Here is a 22,239-nt window from a genome sequence, read left to right as displayed (position 1 = left end):
TTACTAAAAAAAAATATTTCCATTTATGTTTTAATTTCTGATAGTAGATAAAAGCTGATTCTTTGTATTTGGGCTATAACTTATTTCCCATTAGTAGCAGCAATAAATGGATTTGGTTTTATGGTCTGCCCACTTAGTGGCATTTGTTGGAAGGAGGAGATTGTTTCTGTAAGAATCTACTCTCCATGAGCTAGGAAGTAACAGAGAGCATGCTTGTTATTCTCTTTTCTTTGCTTGTTGTGGTTTTGAACTAAAAAATTGTCTTGTGTCTACTGGAAACAACAGTGCTTTGGCAGACAGATGGTGGGTTTTTGCATTTTTTTAGAGAGGAGGATGCTGGGGATTAAACCCAGGGGAGCTTAATCACTGAGCCATATCCCTACCCCTTCTTATTTTCGAGACAGGGACTCACAACATTGTATAGGGCCTCTCTAAGATGCTGGGTCTGACCTTAAACCTGCAGTTCTCCTGCCTCTGCCTCCCAAGTTTCTGAAATTGCAGGCATGTGCCACCACACCCAGCTATGTTTTTGCATTTCTGGGTCTGCATTGTAGGACAGACATTGAAAGCTGTCTGAGTGCCTGTAGGTAACAAATGTCCTCGCTTCTCATGTTCAATATATAATATTTTCCTACCTTCAGTATATTAATAGAGTACATGTACATCTCTTAAAACAAAAAAAAAATCTGATTGGCTTATAGAGAGCAATAAACATTATGGAATCTCATATTCCCACAGTTTCCAGAAAATAATAAAAATAAACTATATGACTTTAGATGTGCCAGCCTTAAAAAAAAATCCTATCTTCACAGAAACCAACTCAAAAGCATTTCTATGTAACAATCCAGATTCACATGGTCAAAGTGATTTGAGAATTTAGAAACAGCTATACTTCTTCCTGATCTCCTTGATCTCAGTGCAGATTATAAAACAACCTTATATATAGGTTATAATGTTACATGACCATGTGCTAGGTCTGTACTCACATGTATATGTTCGAATATATATCCGAATTCACAAATATTTACATATCAACCTGAATATTTTCAGTGTTATGAATTGAATATGAGATGTCTCCTACCACCACCACCAAAAGCTCATGTTAGGCAATGAAGCAGTGTTCAAAGGTGAAATGATTAGAGTGTGAACTGTCAACTAATTAGTGGATTGATCTATTGATGGATTACTAATTTGAAAGGAGTACTGAACTAGGAGGTAACTGTTGGCAGGTGGGGCATGGCTGGAAGAAAATAGGTCACTGGGAGCATGCCTTGGGGTTTATGTTTTGTCCCTGGCCCCTCAATCTTCTGCTTCCTGGCTGCCATGAGGTAAGCAGCTTTCTTCCTCTGTGTCCTTTCAACATTATGTTCTACCTCATCTTGGATTCTGAGTGATGGAGTCAGACAACCATGTACTGAACATCTAAAACTGTGAACCCAAAGAAACTTTTCCCTCTTTTAGATATCCTTGTCAGGTATTTTGATCACAGTGACACAAAGCTAATACAACCAGCCAATTTGATGGCCTAGCACAAAGTGAAATATCACTGACTGAACACTGGATTATTTGTTGCTGTTAAGAATAATCAGAGCATATGTATATACTGAATATTCTAGGTATCATCAGGAGGTTCACAAGAAATCATTTTGTTCTTTGTAAAGTACTTTCACAAGGTCCCCCTTAGACCTGGAGTCTAGATCTTTACTGGGACTAGATGAATATTATAACATCAATCTTACTGAGTTATAACACATAAAAGAAAATGTTCTCATTTTCAGTACAAAATATGATGGTTTGACTTTACAGTCGTACAAAAGCAATATACCAACAGGAGAAGCAGTACTTTGAATTTTGATGTTTTCATGGGGTAAGTGACATGGTACAGCACTCTCTTCAGAAGCCAGGCAGCAGAAGCTGCAGTGAGCACAGCTCTCAACCATGGGACCACAAGAAGCCGCAACTATACAGTACGTGGTGTGGCTGGGCTATCATGTTTGCTTAGGTGTGTTAAATGCACTTTCAACTTCCAATATTTTCAATTTATTATGGGCTTACTGCGACATGACCCAATTGTAAACTGAGCAGCAATTTACAATGCATCTCTTTTATAAGTCTAACATTTTTATAAGTTTAAAAATCTTCATTTTTAGAGAGACTGCCAGAGACTGAATATTATCATTTGATAATATTCAGGGGGAAAAAATGAAGTTAACTAATTGTCAAGGACTACTTCTCCGGTAACAAATCTCCCAGCTGTGAAATCCATTCACAGAATACACAAAATAAAACTGAAAAAAAAATGGGAAGAAAATATAAAACGGTTGTTATAAACTTTTAGTAATTTTACTTTTTTTTTTTTTGGTAGCAAGATTGAACCCAAGGGTGCTTTACCACTGAGTCACATCCCCAGTCCTTTTTATTTACTTTGCAACAGGGTCTCACTAAGTTGCTGAGGCTGGCTTCAAATTTGTGCCTCAGCCTCTAGAGTAGCTGGAATTATAGCCAAGATCTATAATCTTGATTGCCTCTTCTTCCAGGCTCTACATAATGCAAAACAGGTCAGAAAATACTGAAATGAGGCATAAATGAAAGACAAGGAATTTGAGACCTGCTAATTGATTCTTTTTTAGTTTTTTAGTAACTTTCTTATTTAAAAAAAAATTAATGGAAATAATCTCAAGCTAAAATTTCTATTTCTAACCTACAGCTATTAGGAATGAGTTCTGGGTGATTTCTTTATTGCCTTCTTTGGTTTGTCCATAATTCTAGAGAATATATATTGCTTTCATCTTAAGGAGAGAATGATGCATAAAAGAATTTCTTCTGATGGTGATAACTTTTGAAGAGATGGATCAGTCACTACTTGAGCATACTGACTTTGGTAACGGGTGTGCTCCCATGGTGCCCTGGGCATACTTTTATTAATTACTAATTTTATTTCTGTTCATTTTTTCTGCACTCTGCCCTCATCCGTGTGCCTCTTGGAATGCAGGTGCTTCATCATTCCAGAATGAAATAAGTGGCTTGGCACATGAGATGTGATTTCAGAGAAAAGGAAAATAGCAAAGAGCATTCTGCAGCCAGTAAACACCATTCTGTAATGGAGATGTAGACTGGGATACGATTTCATACAGCCTCAGCTTAGTGGTCAGTTGTTTTTCTTTGTAATGAGCAACTTAGCTGAAGACTGACTGCTAGTAGTTCTGGACTCCTACTGGATTCTCACTGAACACAGACAGCCTTACTATGTATTTGGCTTAATGGAGCTGGCCAAAGTTGACATCAAACACTTAACCTTTTTCTTCCTGGGATCTTATGTGGGAGCTTCCTGAATTAACTAAATTACCTGCCAGAAGTAATTAAATTAGTAGCCAATTTATTTAACTCTGTGGTGCCCAGAGACACCATGTCGGTTTCATTTTAGCTATATCCCTGGACTGCTACACAGTAACTGGCTGAGGTTTCAACAAATATTTGATGAATAGTCAGACCTTCAAGACAACATTATTAATCACTAAGATTCCAGGAATAAGGTAGACTAAATATTCTGAGAAACTCTTCTTATCACATAATAATGGATAAAATTTCTAAAAAGTGATTTGGTAACTTTTCCAGGCCCAAAACAACCATAAATCTTAAATGGGGAGATTTAGTGGAGTACAGGAAGATGACACCTGCCTGGAGGATATGTGTCTGTCCCTGGTGACCTAAGACCAGAGATTTTTGTATTTCGGATTCTGTATTCATTCAGTAAACTTGTACTTCATGCCTATTAGATGCCAGGCAATTGAATGAGACCATGATGTCCTTGCCCTCATACAGCTCACATTCCAAACCCAAACCCTCTCATACATGGGCCTGTTAAGTAGCAGTCACTGAATTCTATCTTGTCTGCCTTGCCTTACATGGGCCTGTCAAGTAACAGTCACTGAATTCTATCTTGTCTGTCTTGCCTTGCTGGAACGTAAGCTCTAGGAAGGCGGATGATTTTTGTTTATCTTCAACAGCTTTACTATACTATACTGAGGCATGACTGACATATGAAAAACTGTACACATTTTAAAGAGCACAATTTTAAACCTCAGTACAATCAAAATAATGAACATAAATGTCACCCCCAAAAGTTTATTTATGTCTCTTTTTAAGTCCTTTCCAGACCTTCATCTGGCACCCCATTCCTAGGAACCACTGATCTGTTTTGTTATTATAGATTATATTTTCTAGACCATCAGAGAAACACAATTATATATATCTACTCATTTTTATCTAATGAGAGCTAAGAATTTATTGAGTTCCAAATGTCCCTGTGAGGTCAAGAAAGATGGAAAGTTGGACTAAAAATATCTTCCCCAACCCTATCCCTGAAAATAAAGCCTGTAACTTCTAAAAGGTTGAGGAAATATTCTGCCAATGATTACCTGCAATCTGTACCAAATACTTTCACAAACAATAACAACAGTCTTTTAGAATCTACATATTATTTGTGGAAAACCACAGAATCTTGATCACACAATATGTGCTACTGCCAACCCAAATATAATCTTTGTGATTACAATCTGAACTCAAGACAAGAGTCAGCTGTCTGTTATTCTTTTCAAGAACCCTTTCCGAAAGTCCTCAAAGTTAGCATCTTCACTGCCCCCATGTACACATCTATAAAGTTTTCCTATGTGTACAATTTAATTATGGCTTTAAAAAAATCTCCCATGGATAAAGATAAAAACAGATCTAACAAATCAAAACATCTGATCACACAAGATTGTAGGGATATTTACTGGCTTTGGCCTTGCTCAAGGTAGAAGAGAAAAGGAGAAGAAAGATGTTCCTTATCAATTTCATTCAAGTCCAGATTCACCCAGGTTGGGAGACTTGAATTCATTTTGTATGTTCAGCTCAAAAAATTCCAAGCCAAAATATCAGGTAGACACAAAAAAGAAAGCCATCATGCTTTTACTAATATTAGATGAAATAGCTGCTGGGACATCACTATATACCATATCTACATATTAATACACACATCTATTCCTTAGGAATGTATAACAATTTTAAACTTATAGGGACCTAATAAACTTATTTGAAAATGTGTAAAATAAAAATTTTAAAGGCTACATAAAAATAGGCTAATTTTAACATCAAGATGAATGAGCATTAAGTTATGCTACCAACAACAAAAACTTAGTTAAAGTATATATCTGAATAACTCAGTTTGACCCAACAACTTTTGATAAAAATCTGAATCTAAATAACATATTATAGCCATTCTTCTTAATCAAAAATAGAAGGACATTTACAATAACCAACTACGTACTAGGCCACAAAAAGGTCTCAACCAATGTCAAAGGACTAATATTTCATGAACAACAATCTCTGATTATAACTGAAATGTTAGAAATAAAGTCCTTTAAAATATTCATATAGACAGGTAAAATACATTTGTAAATAAACCTATAGTAAAGAGAAATCATGCTGGAAGCCTAAAAAAGATTTAGTACTGGGGCTGGGGTTGTGGCTCAGTGGCAGAGTGCTTGCTAGCATGTGTAAGGCACTAGGTTTGATTCTCAGCACCACATATAAATAAATAAAATAACTATTAAAAAAGTAAATACTATTACAAAAAACTACTGAACAACAGAAATTCTTAAAATCTCAAAATGTAGAAAATGTGGGACTTAGAAAAAAATTATGATCTTAAATTAGTATTTCAGAAAAGAGAAAGGGTAAAAATTAATTAAACTCTGCAATTTGGTGGGGGTTGGGTAAATGGATGGAGCCCAAACAAAAAGGGCAATATAAAAATGAGAGCAAAATTGATTAAGTGGAAAATTGACAAAACAGAGAAAATCAACACAGTTCAAAGGTACTTCTTAAAAAAGAAGAATTACATGAAATATTATGTCTGAGATTGAGAAAAAGATAAGGCAAATCATTATATTCAGAGTAAAAAAGAACGATAGCTGGAGCAAAGATGATGAAACTTATGAATACATATGAATAACTTTATGCCAACAAATATTTCAAAATGCGGAGGATATCAAAATTCCTAGGAAAAAGTTAATAACCAAAGCTGACTCTGAAAAAAATAGAAAATCTGGAATGGTTCAACAACTATTCAAGAACTGAATTACTACTTTAAATTTTTCTCATATAGAAGACACAGGCCCACAATGGCTTCATAGTTTAGTTTGACCAAACAATAAAGGAACCGGTACTTAAGATGTTATACAAATTCTCAGAAAAGTGAAAGAGGCAAATATTTCAACTATTCCTTTTAGTAGTTTAGCATACCAAAGCCATAAAAATGAAAATTTCAAGGCCAATCTCATTCATGACCATAGATGCAAAAATCTTGAAAGAATTAATACTAGCAATGGTCAAAAAAAAGATCATGATCAAATTAAATATAATTCAAGAATTCAAGGGTAGTTCAACAATCCAAAATTTATAAATGGAATTTACCACATTACAGGATTCAAGAAGAAAAACTTATACACACACATAATTATTTCAGTGAATGCAGATAATACGTTTGATAAAATTCAATGTCAATATCATTCATGAAGAAAACTCTTAGCAAAACAGTAAAGAAATTCTTCCTTAACATGAAAGATTATCTACAAATACCTACTGCACATGATATTCAATAGTGAAATATTAAAAACATCTACTTAAATATTAAGAGGAAAGTGACAATACTAACATTACTTCTATCAACACACCAAAAATTTTAGCAGATTCAAAAAGAAAAACAATGAAAAAAAATCTTTTAAACACTGTCTTTTTTCCAAAGAACATATCATCTGTATAGTAAATCCAAAAAAAAAAAAAAAATCTTCAGAAACAGTGGTAGAATTTGAGATTTCTTATTAAAAATATTATATGGAGTACATAAACAAAGATACTAGAGGGCCATACATAAAATGTTTAAAAGATTTTGAAGACACAATTTAATAGCAACATGAAATGAAAGGAATAAATCAAAAGATTTGTAATACCATTTTGGACAAAATTTTATTACAAATTGAAAAAGCATATATATTTTTATATAATATACTTTAATGTTAATATAAATGTTAAGTGGTACATCTTTTATTGTATATTTATTATATTTATAATTTAGGTAGGACAGCATATGTGCAGGGATAGAAAAGTGACCAAATGAAACAAAGATGAAACTCAAAAAGAGTCTCCCCTTGTAACCCAAGTATTGACAGAGTTGCAATGTAAATCAGTGGGTAATGGAGGTCCTATTTTAAACAGTGGGACAACTAGTTATCTTTATGGGGAAAAAGTGAAAATTTACCCTACCTGATACCATATCCTAAAATAATTTTTAGGTTAACAAATTCTATTTGACTACAGGTTGGAAAACAGGAATGGGTGATTAACTCTGATCAAGAGTCAAGTGTTTCATAACAGAGATGACCTTTGGTCTGTTCCTTAAAGTATAAAAAGGATTCTTTAGGAAAATTAATGTGAGAATAAGTTTCCAGGCTGAGAGAACCAAGTCATAGAAACTCCCAAGTGTGAGCAGCATGTTCTAGGAATGGACCAAACACTGGTCCAGCTGAATGGGAAAGAGAGATACAGACAAGGATGGCTGACTGGTCACTTACAGTATTTTTCTACCTATGTTTCCCCAGGTTTCTGGCCTTCGTCCTGGTGAGAACCAGCTATGTGCACAGGGAACAAATACTTACACAATACGTCTACACTGACACTTATCAAAAAACAAACAGCTCAAATATGCAAGAAGAAACCATAAATATTTTTAGAAGCTTGAAAGGTTCAAGTTACCTTTTCCTTTTTTTCTGGAGTGTCTTGGCTCTGGTTTTTGGCGATTTTGTTGCCCTTATTATGTATGTTAGGAATGACCTATGATCACAAAAAAAAAAAAAAGAGGGAGGAAAAAGAATAAGTTCAAATGCCAGCATCATTACAGTTCTTACTGTGCTGTTACTGTTTTTCAATTTTATTGATTCTATAACATTAGGATTCATTTTGACATAATTATAAATGCATGAAATATAATTTGCATTAATTAGTCTCTAGTACTTACCCTTACCCTCCCCTCCTCCTTGCCTCTGTTCCCTTTCCTCTACTCTACTGATCCATGTATTTTTTTTTAATTAGTGTCTTGTGCATATACATAATGATGAGATTCACTGTGGTATATTCATATATGTACATTGGAAAGTTAATCAGATTCATTCCACTATTTGTACCTTGTTCTGTCCTTTCTACCTCTCCCTCAAATCTCCTTCTACTCCCCTGATCTTTCTTTTATTTTGATGGAATTTCCTAACTCCATCTTCTTTATCTTCTCTTTATTTTTTCCCCCTAATTTTAGACTACCTTCCACATATCAGTAAAAATATATGTCCCTTCACTTTCTGAGTCTGGCTTATTTCACTTAGCATTATAGTCTCCAGTTCCATCCATTTACCAGCTGTTGCTGTTGTTTTGTGGTGTTGAGGATATAACTCAGGGTCTTATGCAAGGAAGGCAAGTGCACTATCACAGAGCCACAACCCCAGTCCTTCTTACTCTACTTCTTAAAACAACAAATACTTAATTAACTTCATGACTTCATCTAAAATGTAAAGATATGAGAAGTGCAATTCTAAGCAAACAATAAAAGTTTGGAAATTGTCAAGATAAATGACCTCAAAATACTGTAAAATGTAGATAGATAGAGATCAGAAATAGAAATAAGGTTTGTGTGCATGGATCCAGAAGATGAAAATAAAGAAGACTTCATTTCATTTTCCAAAGTAAAATCTGAGTGCTGACCTAGGTGTTCTAAAAGGACCTAATATACAGTTGCATTCATTAAATGTTTACAAATAAATGAAGTTCAATTTTATAAAAAGATTTTAATTCTTAATGATGCCAACACAGACTACTTTTTGACTCATTTCTTTTTGTAAAACTATGAAAAATCTTAGAAAAATATATTATTTTTGGTTATTCTTTTAAAGCTCTTCAAATGGTTAATACCAATAGTCACCCTGATGACAGACATGAAAATTAAAAAAAAAAAAATCACTCTGCTTTCTTGGAAAATTAAGAACTGCCTAAATGCCAATCTAGACAAAATTTAAAACAAAATAATCCACTTCTAATTGCAATTTTAATATATATATTTGTAGATAGATACAATACCTTATTATTATTATTTATTTTTATATGGTGCTGAAGATAGAACCCAGTGCTTCACATGTGCCAGGCAAACACTCTACCATGAGTCACAACCCCAGCCCTCTAAATGCAATTTAAGATCAAATTTTCTTCACTTTTACTATGCTAAAGAAATAAATCAATTCAGAATGAGAATGAGAAAGTCTCAGGAATATTTAAGAAGAATATAATAGTAATGACTTATTAGCATATAAGTCAGTGTTTCCTATCTGAACAGACACTATAAAAGTGCTTAGTATTTATTTCTCTATTCAATGTACACAACAACCTAAATCAGAGATTGGCAGGTCTATAGAAATTCATTTCTTATCCCGAAAAATCTTAAAATAAAACATGCTAGTCTAGTTTTGTTTTTTGAATAGAAGAGAAATATTCTGTATGCTTATTATTACAATTAAATTGACAAAATGCTCACAAAAAGACTACAACTTTTGAGAAAATAGAAGACAGCATATTTCTTGTAAAAGTAAAAAAATATATATATTTGTATGAGATTGATAATGCAAAACATGCATGTGCCAAAAAAAACAAGTGCCATTATTGTATTAAGGAAGTACAACTAGACTATAAGAAGAAAGAATAAAATATGTGATGATAAACTTAATGAGCTGAAGTTAAACCCAATTCAAAAAATTTGTTTTGGAAATAAAAAATGTGATGCAGTTATGTTATTAAGTAAAAAAATAATGTCTTGGCATATAAACTTCCTATAGAGGAGTACAATATAAGTCATGGGTTCTGCTCTCAAATAAGCATTTGCCAAGTAAATTCTAAACACGTACAGAAATTTTTCCAGCATACTGAAAATACAGTTGAGAATTAAAAGGGAATGTGTTGGCGATGCTCCTGAAAAGCACCTGAGAATGTACACATAAGATGATCACCACTCAATTCATAGTATCGTGAGAATTTTTATGTTACTATGGCACTTTTAGATATTGGGCCTTTGATGGGCATAACATTAGGAAATGAATTTTTAGGTTTTGAGGGAATTGTTCAAAATTTAATGCAAACGGGTCAAAATGATTAAGGTAGCCAGGCACAGTGGAATATGCCTGCAGAGCCAACTACTCAGAAGGCTGAGGCACAAGCATCACTTGGGCCAAGGAGATTAGGGACGGCCTGGGCAACAACATTGTGAGAACCAATCCCAAAAATTAAACACACACACACACAAAAAAAAAACTAAGGCGTTGCCTATATTTTTTATTCCTGGATGATCTATATGACTTGCACCAATAATTAAGCCAAAAGAATCATTTTGCGAAGTATTAAACTTGACTTGTTTCCTTGCCTCATTCAACAGGAATCCTTTTGTGCTAAAACCGAGTTAAAAATAGAACAAGTCATAGACATAGTTTTAACACCATCCACAGGATGTACTCCCTTGGCTGGGACCACAGACTACGGTTCAATGCTTGAGGATGGGAGTGCACAGTGTGGCAGCCTATTACAGCGCAAGGGGGGAGGGGGGAGTGATGTGAGTGTGGCATGATGATTAAGAGGTTTTTTTTTTCTTTTCTTTTCTTTCTTTTTTTTAACAATTGAAAGAAATAGCACTGTTCATGTCCTCCAAGCAAAAAATTTCCACTTCAGCTCACTAGCAAAGGCTGGATTGAAAACACGGCCTTTTTGGCTGACTCTATAACCTGTTTAAATGCTTTGAATATTTTTCAGCAGAGTATTCACACAGTTGGCCACATAAATGTACAATTTGATTGACTCGTTTTTTACTCAGAATTTATTTCTTGGGAAATGACATTTGGCAAAGAATAATCTGGCCAATTTTCCTATTGAATTCAGTTTCCAGAAATAAAAGTGATGGCCTCAACTACATTCTCAATAGTATAAGAGTTAAAAACTGAATTCCAAAAAACCTAATTAAATTTCAGATTTTATGAAAATGAGAGGACTTTATTCAGTTCACCCTCTCAGTTTGGATGGTGTAAGAACAGCACTAAGAATGGAAGGCTGTGTACTGTGGCGCAGCACAGAGCCGCTGATGGGAGAAGGCCGAGGCCCCTTCATACCAACAGGTTACAAGAATGCTGACCTACCCCATCAAAGCCTCTGCTGGGGCAACCAACCATCTACCTGCCAGTTCAAAAGGGTCAAAAGCATGAGACTATATTGAAAAGCAAATAATTTTTGTTAAATATGCAAAATTTTCTACTGTTCAGAAGTGCCAAATTTTGAACAACTGTTCTTCAGTTATAGGATTTAAGGATAACACATCTGCGGCACATTGCAATATAATATGATACAACCTGCCATTGACACTTTCATGTCAGAGTTCCAATTCCATACCAGATAACTAATTACAGAAGAAAATTTTTAGAATCAAATACTGTCTTTCTTTCTTTTTTGGGGGGTGGGGGGGCGGTAGTGGTACTGGGGATTGAACCCAGGGGTCTCACCCATGTTCTACCACCAAACTACATCTCTGTCCTTTTTTAATATTTATTTTGAGACAAGGTCAAACTAAGTTGCCCAGACTGGCCTTGAACTTGTGATCTTCATATCTCAGCCTCCCGAGTCACATGTGCCACTGTGTCCAGCAGTACTGTCATTTTCTAATTCAAATTTCCAATACTAGAACATGCAACATTGTCAACATGTCTGCATTTTTATATGCTTTAATAAATATATAGAACCAAATATATATATTTGGTGGTATCTTTAGAATGTGTTTACACCTGACCTTCTCAATGTTCAAAGCATTTCATAAACAGAGTGACAGACTTAGAAAAGTGAAATAACTTGCCTTCAAGTTAGCAAAGCTGGTAAATAAGGAATTGAGAAACTAAAAACAGGTCTGTTTGCCACCAAAGCCTGTGACTAAGCTCAATGCACACTGTAAAAAAATCAAATTTGACCAAGAGATCAAAATTGGGATGAAAAATGAAAATTGAAATTAATGACTAAATTTGTATAAAGCAAATACCTTTTTCTCAAAAATAATGTAGCTAAGTAACAAAGAAAACACTTATAAAATATTTGGAGGTAAAGCTTGATTAGAGAAAGAAAGAATATTATTAACCTTTTGGAAACAGAAACTAAAACTTACTCTCGGAGTAGGTGACAAGCTCTGAACCACGAACACCACAGGGTTCCCAGAGTTCTTAATGGCCTCAACTGCTTCATTGTGCGAGGCGTTCTGCAAATCTACTCCAGACACCTGAAACACAAGTGATTTAGTCTGACTGGAAAGGCATTAGATATTGTTGGTAGGTTAATTCAAAGTTCGTGTAAGTTGAGAACAGCCAGAGTCTATTGATTACACCACAGCCACGAAAAAAAATAAGATTGGCCCATAAAATGCTTTGCCTTTTTTAGAAAAATAACACTTCAACTTCAGGAAAATTAATATGACAAATACATTATTAACAACGGCCCTCGTTAAATATAAGGATCCAAAATTGGTAGATCATGGTACATAATTAATTCCCTTTGTATGGCAATTGTGAAATAAGTTATTGTGTATGATAGAACTTTAAGTTCTCACTCTGTCATTAGCATAGCACACAATTCTGGGGGTGTGGCGATGATGGGGAATCTCTTTCTGGACTTTTGCTCTCTCTCCATTAAACTGACAGGAATATTTTAAACCAACTGCCTATTATCACAATTGAGAAGTTGAATATTTTTCAAATTGTGTTAAAATAGAAGTACCCTAACAACATAGAAGACTTTTAGTAAAAGAGCCTGTGTTCAATAAATTTGGGTAACTCTAAAGGGTTCCTTAATATAGAAAGTGGGGAAACTTAACTTGTTAACACGGTCTACGTACCTCCAAGAACACTATATTAAGCAAACATAGTTAACACCATCAATGTTAATGCTGTAAGGGGAGGAAGTTTTGGTCATTTTCTTCACTACCACATTATTATTGTGTTTAAGAAATGTATTTCACAAGCACAAATACAAGTCGAACACTCCTCGTTCAAAAAATTCAAAATCTGAAACTCTGTAAAGCACCGATGGGTTACCGCAATTAGAAAACTCCATACCTAACTAAGCTCATGCAGCAGGTTACAATTAGAAGTGCACTAAAAATATTACATAAAATTACCTTCAGGTTTTGTGTGTAAGGTATAAATGAAACAAATGATTTTTGTGTTTAGGCTAGAGTCCCATCCCCAAGATAGTATGTATATGCAACTACTCCAAAACCTGAAAAAATCCAAACTCCAAAATACTTCTGGTCTCAAGCATTTCAGATAAGGAACACTCAATCTCCATAACCCCAGATTTGTCCACACAGAGCAAGTCGATGTAGTTCTTTGATTTAATCTTCATGATGATGTCAGTAGGTTTGAATTCTCAATTCCAATTTATTTGGAAACTAAGAATAAGAATAAGGCGGGACTAATAATTTATTGGACTTTGACCCATGACCTCCAGGGCCCTTTGCATTCTACCAGAAACCATAAATCAAGGACAAGCAGATTCTTGGATGAGAGATACCAACTATAATGTCATCTAATAAATCTAGCACAAGGAAAATCACATTCCAATCCTATGACATTCTCTTTGCTTTGATATGCCTTTAAAATTTGGCCCCTCCAAAGCCCACCACACGTAGACCATGGATCCCCCCTTCCCTTGATGGAGGCTTCAACTTTGAAGGGTGGACTCCTTTCTCCAGGCAAGCACACATATTCCGCTGAAACACAATTATAAACTTTAGAGCTCATTAAAGACTTGGGAGAAGCATAATGCTCACCATCTGCCCAATTCTATATAGAGGCCCTTTTTAAATTGTCATTTTCAATCAGCTGAGGGTTTTTGTTTTATCATTTTATTTGTTCTTCTCTACACTTGAGAAACTCACAAATTGTAATACAACATCTGAACTAAGGCACATAAATAGAACAGACCAATTATATATACATGCACCGACACGTGAGGAAAGGGCTTCTGGCTACGATTCTTTTACTGTCTCAAATATGTTTCAAACAAAAACAATATTTTAGCATCATTTACCTCAAGGATTTTATCTCCAGTTTTAAGTGCATTTGTTTTTCCTGCTGGACTATCTTCTAGCACTTGTTTGATGAATATACCTTTAATTTCCTCTCCATTCTTCAGGCGTTTTATAACCGTTTGTCCACCAACAATACTGATACCAAGAGACACGTTGGGTTCTCTAAAAATCTCAACACTACAACAAAGAGAAAAATAAAATCCACTCGTGAACGAGTTAATTTTTTGCACTGAAAACATCCAATGTATGCCATATTCTTGTGACTTGTTTTATAAAAATAAATTTTCTAAATATATTTTTACAAATGTTATAGGAATTGTACCTAGTTCCAAAATTACAAGATGCTATCAATTTATGACAAGTGAAAGTTTATGTTCTAAAACAGATAGATCGCTAAAACATAAAAACAGCTCTTGAAGTTTAGAGAAGGTTTAGCTAGGACTCAAAGCTTCCATCTCCTATTACAATATGTTTTCTGTGATTAGTCCATCTCCTTTATATCCATTACATTAGCAGAGAATGGACTGAGAAAATGAGATGGGTTAAAACATCAAGAAAGTCACATATGCCATTTTAGTAAAAAGCTCAGACTTCTAGAATAAAATAAACTTATCACTGAGAGGTCCACAGCACAAGGTGCTACCCCAAATCAGAAGGTTAACCTTGTGGTTCTTCAAACATAGCACAGATGTTATCTGCTCCTAAGGCCAGAAAGTTTTCTTTTCTTTCCACCACCATGTCATTTTAAAAAGAACATATGGAATAAAATTTGCCTTTGTAAATATTATGGATTTTGCTTAAGCCATAGAGATATGACCAGTAATTAACTCATATAAAAACGGAACTCAGAAAACAGCTCCTAAGAGTTTTTAAGACAAAACTCAGAATTCAATTGCAAGAAAAGAACAGACGGGCTGGGTGGTACTGGAAGAATTAATAATGCATAAAGAATGGAGAAAGCAGCTAAAGGAAGACTTTTACTTTCTTAAAACTCGGCCCTGGTGAGTACTTAAAACAATAACCATAATCAAGGGAAGATCAGTTTACACATTGTTAGTTCAAACAAGGCACAGACTTGAAGTCCCCACCAGGGGAGGAAGGAAGAGAAACCTACAGCCATGGGCACTGCTGTTTACACGAGGGCAGCGTCACCATGTCTAAACAGTGCCACCCAACCCACTGACAGAGGCAGAATAAAGTACATTTAGTCCATTAGTTTCTACCATAAATGGATATTAAACTATTTCCTCTGAAAAAATATCAAAGATTTTCCTAATATTGGTCTTTTACTCTGGCTAAAAATCACTAAATAAGACAAAATGAAACTAAAATTTAGGCCATCTTACATGTAAATTACCACAATTGTGCAATCATTAGAGTGTGACTAAATAATGCTCCATTAAGACAGAGGAGCATGCAGAGAATGTGCTTCTACATAGAACGCCAATAATATCACCCACGTACATTCTTGGTGGACCCCAGTGGCTGAAGGTTGGTGTTTCTTCTCCTTCACCTTCTTCTCTCTCAGGTAACTCACTGAGGGGGAGAGAAAGGGAAAAAAAAAACACAACTTTTAAGACGTATTCTTATTCTGAAAGGTTTGTGGAAAGTTTTGAAATTGCACAATCTATACAGTGCTGTTTTAGTCTGCTTTTTCACTGCTGTGACTAAAACACCTGACCAAATCAATTGTAGAGCAGGAAAAGCTCATCTGGGGGCTCACAGTTTCAGAGGTCTCTGTCCATAGGAGACTGGCTCCATTCCTTAAGGCTCTAGGTGAGGGAGAACATCGTGCCAGAGAAGTGTGGCAGAGGGAAGCAGCTCACATGATGATCAGAAGGCAGAGACAGACCCCACTCACGAGATACAAAATATATACCCCAGAGGCACGCTCCCAATGTCTACCTCCTCCAGCCATATACTATCCACTTTCAGTTACCATTCAGTTAATCCCTATCGGGGATTAATTCACTGATTGGGTTAAGACTCTCACAACCCAAACATATCTCCTCTGAACCTCCTTGCATTGTCTTACACATGAACTTTTGGGGGATACCTCACATCTAAACCATAATTACTGCTAAATGGTTCTTAATTTGAAGCTGTATGTGTATGTGTGCTACGGGGGATTGAACACAAGCCCTCACACATGGTAGGGAAGTTCTCTACCACCACCTCCAGTTTTATTGAGATAGGGTCTTGCTAAGTTGCCCAGGCTGACCTCAAACTTGTGATCCTCCTGCCTCAGCCTCCCATGTAGGCAGGATTACAGGCATGTACCACAATGCTCAGTCATTTTTATGCTTTCAGAATATTTCCATCAATAAATATACAAAAGAAACATATTGTTTTAACATTCAACACAACAAATCCTCACATATAAGAAAACCATAGAATGATTATTGGTGACACTCTACATGTGATTTTTCTTTAAAAAAAAAAAGCTGTTCGATTTGTACAATCTCACATTTGTTTATCAATAGGTAAAATGTTTCTTAAAACTTAGTATTACTTTGCAAGGGCTATGGGTTATTAATGGAAAAGCGGTATATAGGGGGCTACTAGGGTGCTGGTAAAGTCCTATTTCTTAATCTGGAAGCTGGTGATACAGATGTTCACTTAACTAAAATATTTATTATTTATACATTTTTTCAGTATGCATTTCATACTTTAAAACACATATTTAAGATAGAGCACTAATCTCCAGGATATATAAAGAACTAAAAAAACTTACCATCAAAAAAATAAATAACCTGGGGCTGGGGTATGGGTCAGCAGCAGAACGCTCAACTAGCACATGTGAGGACCTGGGTTCAATCCTCAGCACCACATAAAAATAAATAAATAAAGGTACTGTTTCCAACCAACTAAAAAATAAATATTTAGAAAAATAACCCAATCAGGGCTGGGGTTGTGGCTTAGTGGTAGAGTGCTCGCCTAGCACACACAAGGCACTGGATTCGAACCTCAGAACCACTTAAATGTAAAATAAAGATATTGTGTCCATCTAAAATTTAAAAAAAAAAAAACCCAATCAATAAATGGGCTAAGGAACTGAATAGACACTTCACAGAAGAAATACAATCGATCAACAAATATATGAAAAAATGTTCATCATCTCCAACAACTAGAGAAATGCAAATCAAAACTACTCTAAGAGGGACTGTGGTTGTGGCTCAGTGGCGGAGTGCTTATCTCACATGTGTGAGGCACTGGGGTTTGATCCTCAGCACCACATAAAAATGAATGGATAAAATAAAAGTATGCGTCTATCTACAACTAAAAAGCATACAAAGATTTCGCCTCATTCTAGTCAGAATGGCAATTATTAAGAATATAAGCAATAATAAGTGTTGGCAAGAATGTAGGGGGAAAGGTATTCTCATACATTGCTGGTGGGACTGCAAATTGGTGCAACCGTTATGAAAAGTGGTGTGGAGATTCCTCAGAAAACTTGGAAAAGAACCACCATTTGACCCAGCTACCTCACTCCTCGGTTTATACCCAAAGGACTTAAAATCAGCATACTACAGTGACACAGCCACATCAGAGTTTAGAGCAGCTCCATTCACAATAGCTGAACTATGGAACCAACCTAGATGCCCTTCAACAGATGAATGGATAAAGAAAATGTGGTACATATACACATGGAATATTACTCAGTTTTAAAGAAGAATGAAATTATGTTATGCCCTTCAACAGATGAATGGATAAAAAAACTGTGGCATTTATACACCATGGAATATTACACAGCACTAAATAATGACAAAATCATGGAATTTGCAGGGAAATGGATGGCACTAGAGCAGATTATGCTTAGTGAAGCTAGCCAATCCCTAAAAAACAAATACCAAATGTCTTCTTAGATATAATGAGAGCAACTATGAACAGAGCAGGGAGCAAGAGCAGGAAGAAAAGATTAACATTAAACAGAGACATGAGATGGGAGGGAAAGGGAGAGAAAAGGGAAATTGCATGGAAATGAAGGGAGACCCTCATTGCTATACAAAATTACATATAAGAGGTTGTGAGGGGAATGGGAAAATAAACAAGGAGAGAAATGAATTACAGTAGATGGGGTAGAGAGAGAAGATGTAAGGGAAGGGGAGGGGGGATAGTAGGGGATAGGAAAGGTAGCAGAATACAACAATTACTAATAGGGCATTATGTAAAATTGTGGATGTATAACCGACGTGATTCTGCAATCTGCATTTGGGGTAAAATTCATAACCCACTTCAATCTAATGTATGAAATATGATATGTCAAGAGCTTTGTAATGTTGTCAACAACCAATGAAAAAATATATATATAAAAAATGAATAAAAAAATAAAAAATAAAAAAATTTTAAAAAAAGAAATTATGTTATTTGCAGGTAAATGGATGGAACTAGAGAATACAATGCTCAGTGAAAAAAGCCAATCCCAAAAACCCAAAGGCTGAATGTTTTCTCTGATAAACAGATGTTGATCCATGGGAGGGTTGTGGGGAGGTAGGGAAGAATGAAAGAACTTTGAGGGCTGGGGATATAGCTCAGTTGGAAGAACTTTGAGTTGAGGAGAGGGGTGGGACGGTGGGGATGGGAAAGACAGAAGATTGAGACAGACATTATTACCCTATATACCTTTACGATGAAAAGCCAAGTGGATAGTCCAATCAATATAAATGGACGTAAACAGGTAAACATACCTCTTTCATAATCACGTCCCTTTGTAAATCATTCTAACCTTAAATAATTCCCATTTTTGTATTCCATGAATATTGTGTAGTTTACAGAGAAATTTTGTAATTAAAAATCACATAGTTAAATTTATCTATTTGATACGCACATACTCCCAGCTACCACTCTTATATTTTCATCTGTCAAGTTAGGTCAGTACTGAACCGCTGAACTGGGTAACAAAAAATGCTGAATTACAGAGTAATTGGTTATAACAGAAATGCGATCTAACAGGCTATAAATATTATCTGAAGAAGAGTTGGGAGTCTAACCTGTTTCATGAAATGGGTGTGGACTTTACACTATAAAATAAAATAATGCCAGATACCATAAATAGTGTTAGCCTACACAAAAAAATATAGGCACTACCTCTTTTATTTTGTTTTCATAAAAAACCCTGAAGGAAGCACAGCTGGGTGGATTGTGTTATTTTACACATGAGGAACTGAGACTCAGAAAACGTTCAGGAACACCACATAATCTCACAATCTTTGGACAAGTATCCAAATCTTTGTTTCAGCACATACTGTCAATGCTCCAATTTTCTCTGAACTTTCAAGTCCGATTAAAAAATGGCAACACACTATCTACCTGCTGCTACACAGACTTTTTAGGAAATAATAGCCATAAGCCCACATGGAAAGAAGCTGGGTGATATAGATCATTCAAACATCAGTTGTGGGATCATCATGCCGCAGACACTCCTGGTTATTTCTTACCTTAGCCAGTCTAATTTTCATGAATTAAAGGATCATAATATTAGGATGGGGAAACACCTTGAGAGACATTTGCCAGTTACTTATCTAGTATCTTTTTCTCCCTTTTTCATTACCAACATAACCTCTCCTTTATTTCAGGGGACACCATGCCCACCTTGGGAAAAGAATACAATTTCTGAATCCCTTCAGCTAAGGGAACAGTGTGCCATGTCCTGGTTAAGCATGTGAAAATGGAAGTCTCTGGACGAGGTTTCCAGGAGAAGCTCACTAGAGAGAGGATTGGCCCGCAAGAGCCTTCAGCTCAGAGCCTCCTCTTCCTCTTGTGTAGAATGTAGAGGTCCTAGTGGGGAAGTGACCATCTTCAGATCCTGAAACAAAGAGGACTGATTTCATGTGGAGCAACGGGGAAGAGGGGAAAAAAAAAAGAGTTGAAGACCCTGATGGCAGTAGCACCATATCACCTAAGAACACCTTCTGTGGCCCTTTTTACATGGAAAAAAAAAAAAAAAAAAGAAGGTCCTGTTTGCTCAAGCCACACTATGTGGGTTTCTCTTTATGAGCAGCTGTCTGCAATTCCTAAACAACACACTCACAATTCCACAAACGTATGTGAATTGTAACTTGTCCTATCACGATTGTTCTTTACACGTGTACGTGTATATATTCATTGGACAGTCTTAATCCTGGCATAAACTTTCATATTTTGATGATCTTCTCTAACAGTAACAAAGAATAAATGAGGTATGATTAACATTTAACCGACTCTCAACCAATATTCATTCTCATTATAATTTTTTTCACTTGAATTCATATAAAATATTTCCACCTTACCATAAATACATGATTTTTTTTTAATTTAGTACCATCTTAGTTCAAGGTATTGGTATAATTTAATGTATATGTCATTTCAATATATAATACACTTAGATTATGTCCTGTTTTTTGGAATATGGACATTACTGTAAAGAATATCTTCATGTTCTGCTGTATTCTAGAATTGAAGTCTCCTTTAAATAAATGTTAATTGAAGTGGGAATGAAAACTAAAACAATCTTAAAAATCTTCTCCATTTTCCACTTTTCTTTTACACGGGGAAAGGAAAATAAAGTAAACATTTTTACTATGGCACATTTATACTATCATAAAAATTAATTTCATCAATTAAAAAATATAAAATAAAAGGGAAACTAAGCTTTAATAAATATTACAGGTTATTTGTTTTTCTAATTTCAATAGTGAAAACCAAAAAGTTTCTGAACATCTGGCTCTCATACACAACATAAGGGAGTACAGGAACCACTCTGTCTCAAACATGAAAAATTGAGTTTTGATAAAGTATGTAACAAAAGGATTATTCTGCTCAAAGAGACTCACTAATTTTTTTCCACAGTTTACTGCCCTTCTTCAGGGAGTGTGTCTACACATATTTTATTCAGATTATTTCATACCTAAGGAAGGATGAAGCTTGTGAAAATTTATCCATACAGTACAATTTATTCTACAAGTGCAGTCATAACAGATGAGCAACTATACACACTAAAGGAGTTAGTTTACATTAGTGAACTCAACTACCTTTCAACCTGAATTAACATTTAACTGAGAAGGGAAAATACTTACACTGTACCCATTCAGATGCAAATCTACACAAACATTTGAAACATTAACAAGAGATTTCTAACCTCAATTTTTATAAACTGTACTGTAATTAAAGATGATAAATAGTCCTATCAGTTAAAAATCTCACATCCTAAAATAATGGAACTGGGCTGGGATTGTGGCTCAGTGGTAGAGCACTCGCCTAGCCTGGGCGGGGCCCGGGTTTGATCCCTCAGCACCACATAAAAATAAAGATATTGCGTCCACCTAAAGCTAAAAAATAAATATTAAAAAAATAATGGAACTTTTCAAACTCATATAACATAAAACAGCAAGAGTGAACCCTATGTACTCTGGGTGATAATAAGTTCATCAGTCACAACAAATGTACCGCCCTAGCAGGCAATACTGATAATGGGGAAAGTGACACACGTGTAGGTCAGGGGTATATGGGAAATCTCTGCGCCTGCCTCTCAATTTTGTTGTGAACCTAAAACTGCTCTAGAAATTAAAGTCTTAAAAAAAAAAAACACTAAACTTTTGCCTCTCACATTCAACCAGAATTTTCCCCCTAAAGGAGTCAGACATCCAATTAGCCTTTCATTCTAGGCTTTCATTCCATATATAACATACGCCCACGGTTATTATTCTTTACAGATTGGGGAGGAAAGATGGAGTACTCACTTAGTGAACAAGCAGACATTAATGGCAAGATTTGATCATGATAAAATTTTCATCATCATACAAGATTCAAGATAGTTAAGTACTTCATAGTCTACATACTAAGCCTTATGAGGGTCCAAAAAACTCAGCATTCCAAAACGGCAGAAGCAGATAGAGCTCTGGTTGTGACTAAGCAATCTAAAGATTTATTTTTTTCTCTTTAAATCTAGATTCTATATGGCAGCTTTCTGTGATATATCACAGGGAATATGAATGTTTGGAAGCTGGGAGAATGAGCACTGGTGTTTTCCAAACTTATATAGGTTTATTTTTACTGATGCTGCACTATGCTTTTCA

At 35.2% G+C, this 22,239-nt stretch overlaps 1 protein-coding gene across 1 annotated transcript in view; it reads right to left on the bottom strand.

Moving 5' to 3' along the window:
* The window catches only part of Patj (PATJ crumbs cell polarity complex component), a 331,415-nt gene that overhangs the window by 185,835 nt on the left and 123,341 nt on the right, over nt 1-22,239 (bottom strand). The window contains exons 23-26 of the mRNA XM_026407227.2: nt 15,650-15,721; nt 14,185-14,362; nt 12,266-12,376; nt 7,795-7,872 (exon numbers count right to left, since the gene is read on the bottom strand). Of these exons, the coding sequence (XP_026263012.2) occupies nt 7,795-7,872; nt 12,266-12,376; nt 14,185-14,362; nt 15,650-15,721 (439 nt within the window). The remainder of the gene's footprint in view (nt 1-7,794; nt 7,873-12,265; nt 12,377-14,184; nt 14,363-15,649; nt 15,722-22,239) is intronic.

This window comes from Urocitellus parryii, chromosome 11 (genome assembly GCF_045843805.1).
Source record: "Urocitellus parryii isolate mUroPar1 chromosome 11, mUroPar1.hap1, whole genome shotgun sequence".
NCBI classification, from domain to species: domain Eukaryota; kingdom Metazoa; phylum Chordata; class Mammalia; order Rodentia; family Sciuridae; genus Urocitellus; species Urocitellus parryii.
The sequence above is the reverse complement of the archived record's forward strand: the minus strand, read 5'-3'. Positions and strand labels throughout refer to the sequence as shown.